General features: G+C 38.7%; 4 protein-coding genes across 4 annotated transcripts; 1 reads left to right on the top strand and 3 right to left on the bottom strand. All coding sequences in view use genetic code 12, as the record gives it.

The window, feature by feature from the left end:
- Positions 1-2,538: 2,538 nt before the first annotated feature.
- Positions 2,539-14,934, top strand: CORT_0C04710 (Dyn1 dynein heavy chain; the record flags this gene model as incomplete). Its single annotated transcript, XM_003868701.1, has 1 exon — positions 2,539-14,934. One exon carries the CDS (start codon positions 2,539-2,541, stop codon positions 14,932-14,934), a length of 12,396 nt encoding a protein of 4,131 aa, XP_003868749.1.
- A 127-nt stretch (positions 14,935-15,061) lies between these two features.
- CORT_0C04720 (Rps19a ribosomal protein S19) lies at positions 15,062-15,763 on the bottom strand (the record flags this gene model as incomplete). The annotated part of the gene is made up of 2 exons (XM_003868702.1): positions 15,062-15,482; positions 15,744-15,763. 2 exons carry the CDS (start codon positions 15,761-15,763, stop codon positions 15,062-15,064), a joined length of 441 nt encoding a protein of 146 aa, XP_003868750.1.
- Positions 15,764-15,935: 172 nt separating this feature from the next.
- On the bottom strand, positions 15,936-17,636 carry CORT_0C04730 (hypothetical protein; the record flags this gene model as incomplete). Its single annotated transcript, XM_003868703.1, has 1 exon — positions 15,936-17,636. The coding sequence occupies one exon, from the start codon at positions 17,634-17,636 to the stop codon at positions 15,936-15,938; it is 1,701 nt and encodes a 566-aa protein (XP_003868751.1).
- A 287-nt stretch (positions 17,637-17,923) lies between these two features.
- CORT_0C04740 (Rpl18 predicted ribosomal protein) lies at positions 17,924-18,863 on the bottom strand (the record flags this gene model as incomplete). The annotated part of the gene is made up of 2 exons (XM_003868704.1): positions 17,924-18,372; positions 18,752-18,863. 2 exons carry the CDS (start codon positions 18,861-18,863, stop codon positions 17,924-17,926), a joined length of 561 nt encoding a protein of 186 aa, XP_003868752.1.
- Positions 18,864-18,942: the final 79 nt, after the last annotated feature.

Here is an 18,942-nt window from a genome sequence, read left to right on the forward strand (position 1 = left end):
AATTGTCAGATCTAGGATCTAATCTTTCATCCGCAGCGTCCTCCTCGACTGGATTTATACCAGGAACAAGAGACATATGGGATAAATACCTCTTCAAACTGGCGGCTGAGTTGGTTTCTTCATTTGTGTATGTCTTTGCCAATTGTTGGATCTCTTGGGCGTCAAAGCCAGTATATTCTTGGACTGATTCTCTCCCAAGTGACGATGAAACAGTATGTTGTTTTTCCAATTTGTTGAAAGAGTCGTCTTTCGACTCTGTTCCTGAATTGGACATAGCTGAACTTTCTTTTATTTCGCAATAATTTCGATTCTTTCTCGATAGTTGGTAAAAATACTAAAAAAAATTGATTCTGTAAAAGGATCTTTCGTTGAAATAAAGAAAGTGAAAGTTTACTTCAACAAGCAGATGAAAGAATGAAAGTGGCAAAAAAGGAATAGGTATGGCTTTTATATTTATAAAGAGTAACTAAATATAATTTATACAAACCGAAATTTCATTTGTTTGTTTTGAAACCCCCATTACTCATCCGCAATTGTTACAATTGAAGAAGAAAACTCACAAGAAAAAATACTTTTACATACTGTGTGTTGGTTATGTGTTATAATAAAAGTATTTTGTTATTACGAGATTTGTGAGATACTTGATTACACAAAACGATCAAAAGAAGGCTGAATGATGAGAGTTCGGAGACGGAATTAACAATAAAATGATACCGTCAAACGGCTTGATAGGCGAATGAGCCACCACTTTATATGACCTATAAACATCAAACTATTATTATTTGACAGGTTGCAGCTGTTACGCGGCTACAATATTTTAGCGAGAAGAGGCAGACGAATTCCCTCATTTGCATAAAACAAGCCGTTACTATGGTCAAATTTTTCGGCTAGAAAATCGGTTCCGTTTTTTCTTTAGTGTTAAAAAATGGTGAAATGATACACCCGCATGCGTCCAACAACTCACAAACAACTGTACGTTCTCGCAGTCCCTCTACATATCTTATAGTTAATATTCCACTCTTTGAACTGAAGCTGTGTACAAGATCTTCCTCGAACGAGTGAAAGAGAGTTTGTCATTGCTATCTCAGATGCGTGCGTAATTACTGACTTTTTGATAGGAGATAGAAGTTACCAATTAGTTCACTCTTTGATACCGGTAGGGCCGCCTTATGAAGTCTTCTGAAAAGAACTTGGTATAAGTGCTGTTGTTTTCAAGCTCCTGTTTGCCCAATAACCCTGCTTTCAATTGAATTAGAAAAATCACGGCTTGGGATTAGATCGCACCCGAATTGACCAACTGGTGTGGAAGACAGCATCTCACTGTGCCACTCTTCTTCTCCCATCACCAAAGGTAGGTACGAACAGTTGTTAGTTGCATACTAGCCGTTTGGATATTGAGAAGATTATGTTTCATGGATTGCCTAGTCAAATTTCGGATCTTGAGTCCAAAAATCACGACATAAAACCTCCGAAATTTGAGAGCACAAAATGAACTCGAAAAAAAGGAAAAGAAACTTAAGGACTTCATATGTCAACAAAACAAAAGGAATGAAATTTCGGTAAATTTTTCATCCCGAAAAATAAACTTCCCGAAATTTAATATTTTGATCCGGGAGTTTACGAAAAAGTCTCTGCTACGCCTCAAACGAAAGCAACAGGAATAATTTCAGGCAAGTATCCCAAAGCGGTAACACCGAGATTTAATCAAACGGTTTTAGGGTTTAAGTCATCGGGAATTTGAAATTACACAGAATAAAGTTTAGGTTTCATAAAAGTAGCAATTTACGAACCATTTGACAACATGCACTGTTTTGAGGTTGCATTTCGTGGTTTTATCTTAAGCTTTCAAACAACAATGACTTTCTTCACAACTCCTCTCACCTACGTCAAATACTTCACGGTTCTTTGGATTCGAAATCTTTTTTTATTTTGCACAAATTTGGCACAGAAATATTAGAATCTTTTCACAAATTTATAGAATTTGCATCATTTCCTTTCTTTTTTGAAATGATCTACATGCAGACTTGTTAATTGTCATTGGACACAACAAGTGATAAGTTTTTAAAACTATAGTTTCAAAAAGATAAAGAAGACGACTACTAAACTAACATAATTGTACATAGATGTTGATCATACTGTTACTATGACAGACAAATGCAGAATGAACCACGTTCAAGTGGCCTTTACCTATGCCTATTTTAGACTCCAAAATCATGAAATTCACTACAGTACCCGTTGAATACTGAAGTAGACGCGCGTAGAAGTCGCTTTTAATCTCTTCAATGGCTTCATTGCCACTTCTCCGATAAGATTGGGGTTTAAAGATCACAATTCAGTTCACTCTTACCTTTTGCGATGTGATGACATACCACCCATACACAATATACAAGGGCTTCCTAAATGATATAGTCCACCATTTAATTATATCGAAAGTATACAAAGCATCTCCGAAATTCCAAATTTTCGCGTGTGAGATCAAGGATCAAAAATGTAAACAACAAATACGTTACTACAACAGAGCAAGGCAATCCATTGAATATGGCTCCATCAGTGGAAGATATGGGCCAATATCAAGCCCTTTATGATCATATTTTAGACTTTATCAAAATCATAGATGGAGCGGAAGCCACCATAGAGGATAATGGTGGTTGTATACGAGAGTTTTCAAACAACCACGATCCAGATACGCTTCTTATATCCAATGAGAGAAACCATAATCAGCATAAAATATATAATGCCACAACCTCCATAAAACCAATTATTGATGAGGTTGAGTCCATAACATTCGTTATTAAATCGAAAGGAGCGCTTGTGCTGGATAAACCGTTTGGTTCTCAATTGAATATAATGAACATACCAGTGAGTTCAGACGCCAACACCAAAGAATTGTCCATTGACGCTTTGAAGTCAGCACTAGATTTGGGTCTATTACCTTACTATGATCTAATAACGCCAGAGAGGGGCTCAACTTTGACAAGGAAAAGATTCAATGAGCTATCCCTGGCGTTACAAACCACACGCACGATTCAGATACCTAATCTAATCTTGACAACTCACCCGAAGATTAAAAGCATAATATCAGGGGGGGTAGTACTCTCACAAGATTTATTTGATGACATCGCTTTCATCAACGAACTTACCACTGTTTCTAATGATTGGATCAACCAGGTGCAGTCTATCACAAAAATCGCACACTCCACGTTGGATAGTACATCCTTGCGGGATGAAATACAATTTTGGAACACAGTAGAATTAGCATTGGCATCGATTGACAAACAGATAAAAACTCCAGAGGTTACAACAACTTTGGAAGTCTTGAGCAAAGCACGCAAATTCCATGTCACTTTAAGTTTTGACAATGATATGGGCTTGAAAGAAATGGCTTCAACTGCGGCATCATATAGGGCTTTTTTCAGAGATATACCAATCGACAAGCTTTTGGACGGCGAAAATGCAAATTACGAATCATTCAAGAACGCAGTATATGATGTATTGTCGCATATAAATCAAAAATTGTCACTATTGCCAATATCCGCAGGAGTTGATATTGTTCAATTATTATTAGTAGATGTTGGAACAAAACTCCGGGAGTTGATTTCCAAGCACGAGATTATGTCTCTAGGGTACACCTCGTTCATGAATCACCAGTTGATTGTAGCTAAGACCATTGAGTCGATCCAAGGTAAACTCAAATTATCGACAACTACGTTAAGAGAGCTTGCTAGGAGACGTCAAGAAAAAGCCAAACTGGTTACCATGGACAAAATAGAACTCGATGCTATCGATTCCAGGTTGCAGATATTGACCACATTTCGTAACAACCATGAAAGATTGATACACAGTGTTGAGAATGCACTTGCTGGTGATGAAAAATCAAAGTGTGTTAGAGATCTCCTTGAGGCGTACAGCAAGTACATCATCCCCATCAATATCGTTGACGTGTCACACGAAGGAAAGTTGGTTTGGAACATGCATGAAAATGCTTATAGGCAAGTTTACAATTCCATTTTCACAAGTGTTGTAACCAAGATTAATGGATTTTTCAACAATGCTGAACAATTTTCGGACTATTTAAATATATACCACCAATATTTCCCCAACTTAGACCCTGCGATGGATGGTACTCCATCGTTTATGACTATCCAAGATAATCATAAGTTGAAAATTCTTGACCGTGCAATGCTTGAAATTCAATGGATAAAAGAGGGCATCAATACTCCCATGAACTGTGATTATACAAAGGTAGTACATAACATCGGCTTGATATCTAAGTTGAACTTTTACCGCGAGTCGCTAAATGCACTTTTAGGCGCAGATTGGATCAACTACTCTGTTGGATCAAAAATTGATGCTTTAACGAGCACCTTAATTGCCAGTTTAAATCCAGAGACGGCATTTCAAAGATGGATTGCAAATGACAAAGTTCAAAATCCCAAAACAATGGGAGTAGTTTTGAAACAATCTAAGCGAAATGATGGCAGGTACACACTAGAACTAAATGCAGATTTGGAAAAGCTTCATCTGTATGAAAAAATACTCATTTTGAAAAATTTGGGGTTGAATGCTTCCTTCTTGCTACCTTACAAAAAACAGGTCGCATTATTTCACATGGCAATTGAGATTCAAAATATAATCACCACGATCACTAGAGCTTTTGAAATAACTCCCAATGAGAGAACTCACGTATTCGAATTTGTTTCCGAGGATATGTATAAACTCGTCCCTTTGACGAAACAACTTTCCAAAATAGAATGGATACATTTGTCGCAAGCAATTGATTTGGTCCACCAAAATGATGCTGTGTTGATGAGGAGTGAGTGCTTGGTAGAGATGCAGGCTTTAAATTGTTTACAAGAAATGACTCAGCTATTGATGCACATTAATACCCAAATCACCAAACTCCAAAATTTTTTCATTTTTATGGAAGGATGTTTGTATGAGCTTAAAACAGTACATTTTGTTGCGGAACATTTTCTGGAGATTTTGAACAGATTGCTACAAAAATTGGAGGAGATTACTTTGGATGGAATTACATTAGTTGATAACTTGAAATCCTTGGTTTATTGCGAAATTCAATCTTGTCTATATGAAAGGTTGCATGACCAAATGACAATATTTTATAATGTATTATCCTCAGAAGCGTGGGAATCGTCTGACAATTTTGAAAAGGATGTATCAGAATCTTCCTCCTATTTTCACACGTTAACATTCAATGAGGGGGTAATTGTATCCAGTCCTTTATTGAAAGATGGCAGAAATCATTTGTTTATGAAAGTGAACCAACTTGTGGCGATTGTTGCCGATCAAGATTTGAGCATAATAAGAAGAAACACGATGCAAGCTACAATGGGTAAACACGACACCATTTCTGGCTCTACCGACAAGATTTTGAATCTTGTCACCGAAAAGATTGATGCAATTTATACCGACATTGAAAACTATTTACGCAAATGGAGAACGATTCAAAATTTGTTGGACGCAGGTCTTGACGAGGACATGGATTGTATATTTTCTGGAAATAATATCGGTAGCTGGTACCAGAGTTTACGAGACATTTGTGATTTTGGTAAAGTATTTGATGAGCCTAGGGTAGCATTTGGTGGATTAGTGATCGTTGAAACAAAACAAGTGCAATCAAAATTGTCAGTTCTTTATGAAACTTTCAAAAGAAACTTGACTGCTCAATTTTCAGTTAAGTTTGCTCAAGCTATCAGAACTTTGGGGTTGCAAATTGAAACTGCACAAAAAAGGTTGAATAAACGTCTCAATTTCAATCTGGCTGGCCGTCAACTTGTTTTTGATTTGGGTGACGTAATTCAGATTAGTGGCGAAACTCATGAATGGGAAAGGTCAATCCTCTTATTTGCTACGATTGAGAAATTCATCTCGAAACATCGTTTCAAATTTCCTCCCGATTGGTTATACACGACGCAATTGGACATGGATTTTTCAAAAGTGCAAGCTTTATTGAAAGAAAAGATTCAATTGGTTGAGAGGAACAAAGAGTTGGTGTCGTCAACCGTGAAGCATGAGTCATTTGAAACGAGTAAGGCTGTAAGAGAATTGGGCGATGAATGGGCAAAAGCAAGACCAGTTGCTGGTGGCTTGAGGCCAGCAATCGCTCTCCAATGCTTGAACGATTTCCAACACAAGTTTCAAGACTTGCTCTCTTATGGGAAGTTACTTAATGAAGTTGCAAAAACCATGAATATAGAGCCACCATTCAATTACGATATGCTGGAAGTAATGGATGACATTTTAAATCTCAAACAAGTTTGGTCCTCTGTGAATGTGCTATGGGAAGAATTACTGCAAATGAAGCTTACACCGTGGAGGGATTTGAATCCACAAGAAGTAAGCCTGAAGTTACACAATCTTTCAAGTTCAATTAAAGAACTCCCATTCAGTATTCGACAATACTCAGCAGTCGATGAGCTTCGAGAAGAAGTCAAGAGATATTTGAAAGTACACCCAAAAGTGTTGCACTTGAGCAATTCATCCCTCAAGGAACGCCACTGGAAGAAAATTATGGATCAATTGTGTCCTTCAACAAAAGCTACAAACTTTACTCTTGGCATAGTGTGGCAGTTGAATATGGATATAAATTTTCAATTGATCCAGGATGTTTTGGACCAGGCCCGCGATGAACGGACAATTGAGGAAAGTGTTGAAAAAATCGAAGAAAATTGGTCTGGAACATATTTTGAGTTATTTAACTACGAGAATAAATGTCGTTTAGTTAAAAATTGGGATTCCGTATTTGATCAATGCGAAGCAGACCTTGAGGTCATTAACTCAATGAAGAAATCCCTATACTACGATACTTTTGAAAAAGAAGTGTCAGAATGGGAACGGAAATTAAACACCCTTCACTCAGTATTGGACATTTGGGTCGAAGTTCAACGAGAGTATATTCACCTAGATGGAGTCCTCGGAAAGGATAATAATGAAGTGAGGAACTTGTTGCCCCTTGAATATTCTCGATTCCAAAATTTAAGCTATGAATTTATATCCCTATTGAAACAAATTTACAAGTATGACCAAGTTATTGATGTTATCATGATTGGAGACATACAAGGTCAAATGAGCCGCTTTTCAAGCAGTTTAAAGAGGATTCAAAAGTCTTTATCAGAGTATTTAGAAAAACAACGAGACCTATTCCCCCGCTTTTTCTTTTTGGGAGATGAAGACTTACTTGAGGTGATAGGCTTTACAAAAAATATTACTAGAATCAATAAACACATAAAGAAGATGTTTGGGGGTGCCGCAAGAATCAATTTCGATGATACTTGCCATTCCATTATAAGTGTGGATAGTGAAGAGGGCGAAACATTGAGATTGGTCGAGCGAGTTTCATTGGTGAAGTATCCAATGCTTCATGAGTGGCTCGTAGAGTTAGAGCTTCAAATTCAACAATCTTTGAGGCACCAGCTTTGCTCGAATTATGAGGCGTGGGAGACTTTTGTCAGAAATGGACTGGAAGCTGAAATGCTTGAACTCATAAGTGGAACTTCTGGCCAGATTTCCATTCTTTCAGTTCAGATCATTTACACCGATTGGATTGAAAGTTCCATCCTGTCTGATATGAATGACATTGCCACTCGAACTGATGAGCTAATCCAGTTACTTACGCGGCTACTCAAAATCTGTCCAGATGCGATATTACGAAAAAAGTCACAAAACCTTATTATTGAGCTTTTACAACAAAAGCAGCTCATTCGTACACTTTGTGCTTCAAATATAGAAAGCAGAAAGGCGCTGTGGGCTGTACAGCAAAAGTTTTATCTTGAAAAAAGCACATTCGAGGTAGTGATGAAACAAGCTTACTCCACGTTTGATTATGGATTTGAATACATGGGTGTTCCTGAGAAATTGGCTTACTCTCCTTTACTCAACGACTGTTTTTTGAACATGATACAGGCCTTGTCTATGAGATTAGGGGGCTCGCCTGTTGGACCGTCGGGTACAGGAAAGACGGAGTCAATCAAAGCGCTTGGTCAGAATTTGGGGAAAATGGTTGTTGTTTTCTGTTGTGATGAACAATTTGACTATCTGTCCATGGGAAGGATTTTCCATGGGCTATGCAGAGTCGGTGCTTGGGGTTGTTTTGATGAATTCAATCGATTGGAAGAGCGAAGTTTGAGTGCTATATCCTCACAAATTGAAACGATTCAAGACGGGCTTCAACATCCACTGGAGCTGATTGAATTGTCGGGTCGCTTCTTGCAAGTTAATCCTGACACTGCTTTGTTTGTCACTATGAATCCAGGGTATGCTGGTAGAAACGAGTTGCCCGAAAATTTGAAGAAATTGTTCAGAACATTTCAAATGGTGCAGCCTGATGTTCAAATTATCATTGAAGTATTGTTAACTTCTATCACGTTTGCGTTTGCTCAAGAATTGTCCGTAACAATTACTCTGTTCTTTACGGAAATTGCAACAAAAGTATCTAACCAAAGACATTATGATTTCGGGTTGAGAGCGATAAAAACAACACTCGGATTGTGTGGTAAATTGAAGTACAAGGACAATACTGAAGGTGATAAAATAAAGTCAAAAGAGTACGAAATCGTTAAACAGAGCATACATGAAACGGTATTGCCAAAGTTGACTTCTAGCGATGTGGAAACGTTTATGCTCTTACAAGAACATTGCTTCCCCAATGTGAAAATTTCATTAGGAACAACCGACTTGTGTTTGGAATTGGAAAAGATATGCAACGAGATGGGTTATCATATCAATCTGGGTATTGTTCAGAAGGCTTTGCAGTTAGCCAGCATTCAAAGATCCAGTCATGGAATAATGCTTAGTGGAGAATCTGGATCAGGGAAATCAACCGTGTTGAAAATGACCATGAAGGCGTTGATGGCGCTTGAGGGTGTAGAACACACCTCAGTCATAATAAGTCCCAAAGTATTTTCCAAAGACCATTTGTACGGAAAATTTGACGCCCTTACTAAACAATGGACTGATGGTTTATTCACTAATGTGTTTCGAAAAATTCAAGAAAATTCAAGAGGTGAATTGGGGAAGAGGACGTGGATCGTGCTTGATGGAGATGTTGATCCTATATGGGCAGAAAACCTCAATAGTGTTTTGGATGACAACCGGGTACTTACTTTGCCAACTGGAGAGCGTTTGGTATTGCCCTCGTCTGTGTCAATTGTGTTTGAAACCACCCACTTGGAAAATGCGACCCCTGCCACCATTAGCAGATGTGGAATGATTTGGTTTGATAGATCGTTAGTGACCAACAATGATTTGTGCGCAGGTCTTCATTTCCGATTGACACATAGCAACATTCGCCTTGAAGATGAGAGTCTCCAGAACAAGCTGCATCTATCCTCGTTGACAAAGGAGTTAATGGGCTACGTCGTTACGATATTGACACCTAGTTTGATAGAGCGTCTAGATGCTCGTAGTAGGGAATTGGATCACGTTATGTACTATTCTCGTGAAAGAGCTATCAATAGTTTACAAGCGTTAGTCATCAACTATATTAAAAGCTTTTTGCAAAAAGCCACAACATTCAAGGTTGGCTCTATGCATACGAAAGAGTATGCTGGTAAAGTGGTGGCTTTAGCTATGATTTGGGCATTTGCAGGTGATTGCTCTTCTGAAGAGAGATTTCAATTTGGGCACGAAATGACGGCGCTCAGCGACTTTGCCTTCTTAGACTTTCCAGAAGGAAATATTTTGGATTATGAAGTTGGCTTCCCAGAGGCGGAATGGATTCCAATAGAGTCAAAAGTTGGAACATTGAATTTACAACCTCAAGAGATCACTAACCCAAACATTATCGTACCCACTGTTGACACAATAAAACACGAGGCTTTGATCTATGCCATGATTGAAGAGCATAGACCTTTGATATTGTGTGGTCCTCCTGGTTCTGGAAAAACCATGACTTTATTCAAGGCACTCTCCAAATCTTCACAGTTTGACGTTCTTGCACTCAATTTTTCAAAAGAAAGTACTCCACAATCTTTACTCAATTCCATGGAAAACTTTTGTGAGTACAGACGAGTGAATGGAGGAGTCTCACTTTGCCCTAGAACCAATGGGAAATGGGTGGTTGTGTTTTGTGATGAAATAAATTTGCCGGGACTTGATAGATTCGGCACGCAGACGGTGATATCATTGATCAGGCAAATGATTGAACAAAATGGGTTTTGGAGACCAAAAGACATGCAATGGGTGACCCTTCGCAATATACAGTTTGTTGGTGCATGTAATTCTCCTAAAGATCCTGGTCGATATGAATTGAACCCCAGCTTCTTGCGCCATGTATGTTTGGTGCAAGTGAATTATCCTGGAGAGCTATCCCTACTTCGAATATATCAAACGTTAAATGACGCAATTTTCAAATGTGCTCCAAACATGAAACCTTTTGTGAACCAAGTAACACGTGCTAGTATTGATATATACGAGAAATCGAAATCAAAACTAGTGAATTACGTATACTCACCTAGAGAGTTGACTCGATGGAGTAGAGGCTTATTTGAAGCGTTGAAAAGTATTGAGTATAAAGATTTAACTCAATTTTTGCGTTTGTGGTATAACGAAGGGTTGAGATTGTTTTATGATAGATTGACTAGTGACCAGGATAAGCAATGGACCATGGATTTGTTTCATAGCGTTTGCGCAACCCATTTTCCTAATGTCGATTTGGAAGCATGTTTCAAAGCTCCTGTTTTTTTTAGCGATTGGATGACGTCGCATTACCAATCAGTCAACAGTCAAGAGCTCAAACGCTTTGTTAACGAAAGATTGAGGGTCTACAGTGAAGAAGAAATTGAGTCTGATTTAATATTGCACGAAGAAATGTTGGATCACATATTGAGGATTGATCGGGTTTTAAAACAGCCCCAGGGCCATTTGATACTTGTTGGACCAAGTTCAAGTGGTAGAACAACCTTATCGAGATTTGTCGCCTGGATGAATGGGATAAAGATAGCCCAATTAAGTGTCAAGACTGGCTATAGCATTGACGACTTTGATGAGTTTTTGAGACGGTTGCTATTACGCGTGGTAGATGGAGAGAGAATATGTATGATTGTTGATGAATCGAGCATTGTTGAAGCGTCATTCATCGAGAGAATGAATGTTTTGTTAGCAAACGCAGAAGTTCCAGGATTATTCGAGGGGGAAAACCATGCTTCTTTGATGAGCAAGTGCGCGGAAAAGTCACAATTACAGGGGTTGTTTCTCGATTCAGATAGTGAATTAAGTCGTTGGTTTACTGATCAGATATCGCAAAACTTGCATGTCATTTTCACAATTGGTGAGTCCCAGAAGGGCAAAGGCAGCGAGATTTTATCATCTCCAGCCTTGTTCAATAGATGTGTTTTGAGCTGGATGGGTGAATGGTCTAAGTCTTGTTTGTTGAATATTGCGTCATCAAAATTAAACAATTTGGTATTGGACACGTCAAGAATTACGCTTGCTGAAGAGGACCTGGAAAAGTCGAAAAGTACCAACAGAGGCTATAAGGAACTTGTCATTGAGTACTTGGTATTTGTTCATTATACTATTAAAAATTTAAATTTTGCCCATGAAACCAATCACCCTGGCAAATTTTTGAGACTTCTCGAAACGTTTATTACGTTGTGTGCTCGAAAGAGAGATGAGGCAGATGAGAGACAAAGACATGTTATTGTTGGACTAGAAAAGCTCCAAGAAACTGTGATACAAGTAGACAAGATGAAATCGTTTCTAGCATCGAAAGAAAAGGAATTGGTGACAAAGGACTATGAAGCCAGGCAAATGTTGAACCAGATGCTCGTGGATCAAAATGAGGCTGAAAGGAAACAGGAGTTCTCTATAGAGACACAAGCAGAACTAGAGAAGCAAGAGGCACGCATTTTTCTGAGAAGAGAGACTGTTTTGAAGGAACTTGCAATGGTTGAGCCAGCAGTTCTTGAAGCACAGAGAGGAGTTCAAAATATAAAGAAACAGCACTTGACTGAGATTAGAAGCATGTCGAATCCTCCTGCGGCGGTGAAGATGACTATGGAATCTGTTTGTGTATTGTTAGGATATCGCGTGTCAAGCTGGAGAGATGTACAATTGGCAATTAGGGGAGATGATTTCATTCCGAACATCGTGAATTTCAATTGTGAATATCAATTACCAATCGAACTAAAAGAATTCATGGAACAAACTTATTTGTCGCGACCAGACTTTACTTTTGAAGTTGCCCATAGAGCTAGTAAGGCTTGTGGGCCGTTGTTAGAATGGGTCCGAGCACAACTTGCGTATTCCCTGATATTAAAAGAGGTTGGTCCACTACGCGACGAAGTGAATATGTTAGAACAAAGAACAGCTAAAACAAAGGCTCACTTGATTGCCATTGATCAAATGATTAAAGAATTGGAGGTCAAGATTGACCAGTGCAAAGATAGCTACAGTGAATTGATAAGAGAGTCGGAGAAAATAAAAATTGAGTCAGCTGAGGTGCTGCAAAAGCTTCTGCGCAGTATTGCATTGGTTGAAGATCTTGAAAAGGAAAGAATAAGGTGGAAGGAGTCAATCAGACTATTCGATCTAACGAACGAACAGTTGGTCGGTACAGCTTTATTGTGTGCGTCATTTGTATCGTATGCCGGAGCTCTAGATGAAAAGGGTCGTGATTATTTGCTCAAGGTTTGGAAGAAATGTCTAGCCGATTTGGACATTGCATATGACGAAACTCTACCTATCGTGGATTACTTGATGAGAAAAGACGACCTTCAGCGTTGGTTGGAGAATGGGTTGTCAGATGATAATTTGATCAAGACAAACGTTGCCTTATTGAGTTGGGTCGAACATCCAATTATAATCGATCCAACAGGGACTATCGTGGACCTTATTGTTAAGTCATATCCAACCAAGATGCTTTCAGTGACAGCATTCAACAATGAAGGTTTCTTAAACAGTTTGGAAAACTCGTTGCGTTTTGGTGGGGTGCTTGTCATAGAAGATGGTGAACAATACAACCCCATTGTCGATGACTTGTTAAGACGTACAATCCATAGAAACGGCGGGAGAATGATGGTTGAACTTGGTGGCAAACTTGTGGATTATAATCCCCGGTTCAAGATGATAATGTGTACGAAAGAGCCCGTTCTTGATCTTAGTGATTTTGTACAATCAAGAACTAATATTGTAAACTTTTCAATCACAAGTGGAACTTTGGAAAACAGAATACTGAACAAAGCTTTGCAGGTGTCAAACCCTGAATTGGAGAAACAAAGAGCGGAATTGATTCTTGCAAGGAGTGAAATAGCAACACGTTTACAGAATCTTGAAGATGAGTTATTAATGTCTTTGAGCGCCACTACCGAGAGCATTGTGGAGGACGACAAAATTCTTGGAACTCTAGAAACATTGAAGAAAAATGGCGTAGATCTCTCCAAGAGACTTGAAAATGCAAAGGACGTCATGGCCGAGGTAGATGGAGTGAGAGAGAAATTCAATTCAATTGCTAGTCAATGCGTGGGTATCAATCGGTTGTTGTGTTCGCTCGAGAATTTTTCGCAGTTTTACCGACTTCCGATATCCGGGTTTTTAAATCTTTGTTTCGATGTGATGATAGGAAACGACTGGCTGGATCCAGAAGCAATTGAGTTCAAAATGTATTGTGAGACGTATGACGTGGTCTCTCCATCATTGGCTTATGAGGATAAAATAGCATTGGCAATGCTATTGGTTATTTTGTGGAACATCATTCATAAGGGGTCGCTATATAAAGACGCCGTGAAATATATATTGCAACATTTGCTCAATCATGAGACTTTGGAGGAATCATTCATGAATTCTTTTGTTTTGAGAAACCAAGCCAATGAAACCAACCACCTAAATGAAGATAAAATTTCTGCTGTTACGAGTGCTATCTCTACATTGGTCGGGCTGACAAATAATTCAGGAGCTCACCTTTTTGAAACATTTGGTCAGTTTTGTCACCCCCTTTTTCATAATCTTCCATTCGAATCGAAGTACAATACGGAATACTGGCTTGAGAAATTTCAATTCCTTTTAGCATTATCTCCCTATGGATTTGATCCCACTTTCAAGCTTCTCGAGGTAGCAGAGATGTTCAAGGAGAAAGCCATAGTGGTATCTATGGGTTCCAAGGAAAGCATTGATGCTGTTGGCAAAGGGATAGAGAAAGCGCGCAAGGAACCAATCTGGATCATTGTGCAAAATGTTCACTTGGCCCCTACATGGTTAGCGCAGTTGAAAGTCGTTATGCCTGAACTCGACATCCATCCAAGATCAAAATTGCTATTGACCAGCGATGCCAATTCAAGATTGCCCCAAGTTTTAACTTCTCAGAGCAAGGTGCTTTATTTTGAACGAGAAACCTCATTTCAAAAAACTGTTCAGGAGTCTTTTTCAACTATTCCCACTCGTCTATTGTCAAGTCCGGTAAATTTGCATGTATTTTTGTTGTTATCTTGGTTTCACGGATTAATCACTGAAATGTGTCGCTACACTCCATTTACATTCAAAAATAAGTTTGATGTGAACGACTCAGATTTGTACTGTGGAATAAATGTAGTTGAGAAGACAGTCCGAGCTACTAATGGACAAGCTGAATTGATACCCTGGGAAGAGATAAGAATCTTGCTCAGTGATGTTGTTTATGGTGGTAAGATATCTAATTCAGAGGATCACGAATATCTTCAAAAACTTTGCAACCACATCTTCAACAGTAATTCACTCAGGCTGGATTTCAATTTAATCGAGAATGAGCTTACAGCTAAAAGCAATGAAGCTCTACATGTCCCGGATAGCAATACAATCCTGGCATACACCAACTGGCTTGAAAGTTTGCCCCATGATATCCCCCTTTCATGGCTCGAGTTGGAACAAAGCGTCAAACAGTCAATGACTAGAAAGTCCAACGAAGAGGTAATAAGGAAAGTCTTGCAGTTAATAGATACAGTTTAGAGCGTTTAGAAATACAATTGGAAATTCCTCCCTGATGCAACTTAATATTTCATTAGAAAGCTAAATAACCTATAGTACACGTCGAATGGGTAAAGAAGTATAGAAGCGGTAAAAATGGGTTTCCCATTTAATCTTCTTCTTCGTCTTCCAAAGTTTGAGCAGCAATACGATCCAAATCTCTTTGACCGTTTTCTGAGATTCTTCTACCACCCTTTGGAGAGATTTCCAAAACACCAATTTTTTGCAAACTTTGAACAGCTTTTCTGTTGATAGAACCTGAAGCGTCAACATGTTTGTGTGGTCTGAATCCTCTGTTTTTAGCACCACCGTACAATTTGTTCAAAGCACCGACACCAACTTGTTTTCTCAAGTAAATGTGTCTAGCAATTGAAGCAGCTCTCTTGTAGAACCAAGTTTCAGCCTCTTGTGGAGGCAATTCGTTACCAGCAGAGGTTTTGACGAGATCAACATAACCTGGAACTTCTAATTTACCTTGTCTTTGCAAAAACTTGGCATAAGCGTTAATGAATTCTTGAGCTGGAACGTCTCTTTTGAAAAAAGTTAGTATATAAGCCAAAATCTAGGTTATTTTGCAGAATGAATCTCGACTGAAATCTATGCTGGCTATTTTGTCTTGGAAGGAAATCTCTCCACGGGAGTGCTCAAAGCTAGGACTGTCCCAAAAACATTCTTTTGATTGTCTTCACAATGGAAAGTTGAGAACGGTCTGAACTTTCCCTATCCACCACGACAGATTTCGAGTCAATAATTCTTTAAGCAAAACCTAACTGTAGGTGCTAAAGACATACCTTACTGATACACCTGGCATGTTTGATATCAAGGGTTTTGCTTTAGTTATTGGTGCAGAAGTAAACAATATATTCTATGGAATATTTCAGGACTCAAGGTTTTTTTTTCATCAGTAAAGTCGCGAATTGACGGCACTACATTACAAAAAATTAGTTTGTGTAATTTAGGGCTTTGCCCTATTTTGCTATTTATCAACCAAATAACATGCTTCTTCTCTGACGTATGCAATACTGCTCAAAGTCACATAGCGACGTCTCTATGCTCCAAAAGTAATTTTCAGCAAGTTCCAGACCAACCGATTGGGACGTCACAAACGTTACAACATCTGCGGGCATGTTTGAGGTTCCAATGTAATATCCTGCATTGGTTGTCACATTGTATTGAGACAGTTTTAGATAGGACAAATCAAATCTCTCCCTCTTTCTATATCTTGGGGAGTTGAGTACCCATCGATTCCAAACTTTGAAGTGATTAATGACGAATTTAGTTGGACCTGACATCATCAATTTGTGCAAGTATTCTCTTATAACTGAATCATCGGTTACAGACCAGCATTTCTCGATAAATACCCTATCCAATCCTTTGTAGGTTTTGCTATGGTTTGAGGTTGGATCAACCATCCAACGAACAAAATCAGTCACGATATTTAGCACATGAAGATGGCTCTCCTCAAGCGCTTCTCCGTAATAAAACGAGAAGCCGGTAAACCCACATGTCCTAATTATAGTTCCCAATATTTCTTTCTGAGTTATGGTCATCTTTGGTCCCAGTACAGCTCTATCCACGATAGTGATTTGTCTCCTCATTCCTGGAGCTCGTTGACTTGATGACTCCATTATCGGATTTAGCTTAATCACATCCAAGAATGAAATGTCAATAATTAATTGTTCAACCAACTGAAATACTTTCAATACTTCATCGCCAATATATCCCAGATGAAGTTCATGCTCTCCCAGAGTCAGGCGCTGGGAGCTCTTTCGTCTTTTGACCCTAATTGTTAATTTTTGCAATCTAGTAGAAGAAGCGACTAATTTCAACAAATTTATAGTATCTGAATAGCATAAGTTATATGGTTGATCCAAGAATAGAGAGACCTCCACAAAAGCGGGTTTATGTTGCAGCAAATATTTCAAGACTCGTTGAATACCATCGGTCGCAGGGATATCTGAATAGTTCAAAAACAAATCCAAACGACGTAGGTTGCAAAGTGTCTCTAGCAACAGATCTGACATCTGTAATGTTTGAGCATGAACTGCTAAGAACTTCAATTTTGGCAACTCTACATCGCTTTGAATTATAGAGTCAACACACTCATCTAAGATTCTCAACTCTGTTAAATTTGGAAACATCATCAACTCAGAGCTATTCAAAAGCTCATTATCACATTCCAAGTAGCTAACGAAATTGCACATAGAAAGCCTGTCTTCGTAGTAGCATTTGAAATTCCGGTCACCAATAATATAGTTCTTGAAACTGGACCTGGCTAATTCACTTTTACTGCAATCTTCTATGTTCCCACCGATCAACTCTTTGATAAATTCCCTATGATAGGTTTTTTTGTCACTGTACAGCTGACGTGACGTGGGTGTAGATAGAACTGAATCGATCTGATTTCGACGTACGAGGCTAATGTTTCGAAATAGCACACCACCTAATCTAATCCTCATAGTGCGACTGGTAGAAGATAATGAAAGTAAATCCCGATAGTAGCCATAACATCGTTCACTATTCGTAATATAGGTATGAGCGGGGAATCTGTCTTCGTCATCCTTCAATCCGCATATATCCACTTGCGCCTCTGAAAGCCACACTATTATTTTGCTGAGAAGTTCCAATGGTAAACTTTCAATCAGTGAAATGGTAGTAGCGACTTGCGCATTTGTTGGCTGCATCACAAGCTCTCTAGATGAATATTTAGCAGTTTTTGTGGGGCTGTCTGAGATGTCACACTCTGGTAATTGTGTAAAGAAGGTTTTATCTATGACGCTGATGCTTGGATTGATTGGTGCATCTCGGCTTAAAGTTGTGAACACAATCTTATCACGCGAAATCAAAATCAAGAACGGCCAGATCGACTGAGAGTATCAAAGCTTGCACGGGATGTTTGCAGAGTGCTATTATGCTTAAATTAAACGTAAAAATTGGAATAAACAAATCTATAGAAATCCTATTGACCAGCTTAAACCTTGAAACCTCTTGATCTTCTTCTACCTCTAGCTCTTTCGAATTTTCTACCCTTGGACAAAATTCTTGGAGCTTTACCCTTGTGTGGACCGAAACCAAAGTGTCTGACAGCTTCTCTGGCATTTCTTGGACCTCTTACAATCAAAGTGTTTTGACCTTTTGGAGCTCTCAAAGCTAATTGATCCAAAGTGATAGCTTCACCACCGTTCTTCAAAATTCTAGCCTTGGCACCAGCAGTGAATCTTAAAGCAGCAACAGTAGCCTTTGGAAATTCCAACAATCTGTTGTCATCAGTAACGGTACCAACAACAACAATGGTCTTTTGGGAAGCACCCTCATTTTTCAATGCACGAGAGATTCTTGAGACTGAAACTGGTGGTCTGTTAATCTTGGACAAATACAATGATTTCAAAATAACCTTGTTAAATGGGGCATCGGTACGACCTAGACAATTAGTTAGTATATGGGGCAAAGGTTTCATACCTAGATCTGCTCAGAAGACGCACGCATTTACCATTGAGAATGGTAATACAGCACTCGCAGATGATCATTCAATCACATTCGTAGAACGAGTCTAGAATGGAGAATATCTAAAGTGATTGCAATTAAGATGCCAGCGCATGATGAAATCAAATGGAGAAATGTACCTCGTTGATAGTGTGTCTACTACCCAGTAAATCCCTCCCCTTCAATAGGCTTCAGGCAAGTTCAGAATACAATTCACTTGATGAATCCTTTTCATTCAATAGTGTGTATGATCTTCGGGGTGGTAAATAATCAACGTCTTCTATGCCTCTTGAACTAATTTTCAATAATTACATACGAGCCAAGAATGAGTACAATTTAACCAACAACTTCAAATAGACATTGTCTGATTTTGGTGCGGTTCTGTGACCTGATCTGATGTGTTGTTTGGTGGTGTGATCTCTACCCATGGTTGATGTTTGTTGTTGATGAAGGTAAGAAAGGTGTGATGAGGTTTGACTCGATTGAAAATTTTGTACTTTTGAATTG

The sequence above is a fragment of the Candida orthopsilosis genome, assembly GCF_000315875.1.
Source record: "Candida orthopsilosis Co 90-125, chromosome 3 draft sequence".
NCBI lineage: Eukaryota > Fungi > Ascomycota > Pichiomycetes > Serinales > Debaryomycetaceae > Lodderomyces > Lodderomyces orthopsilosis.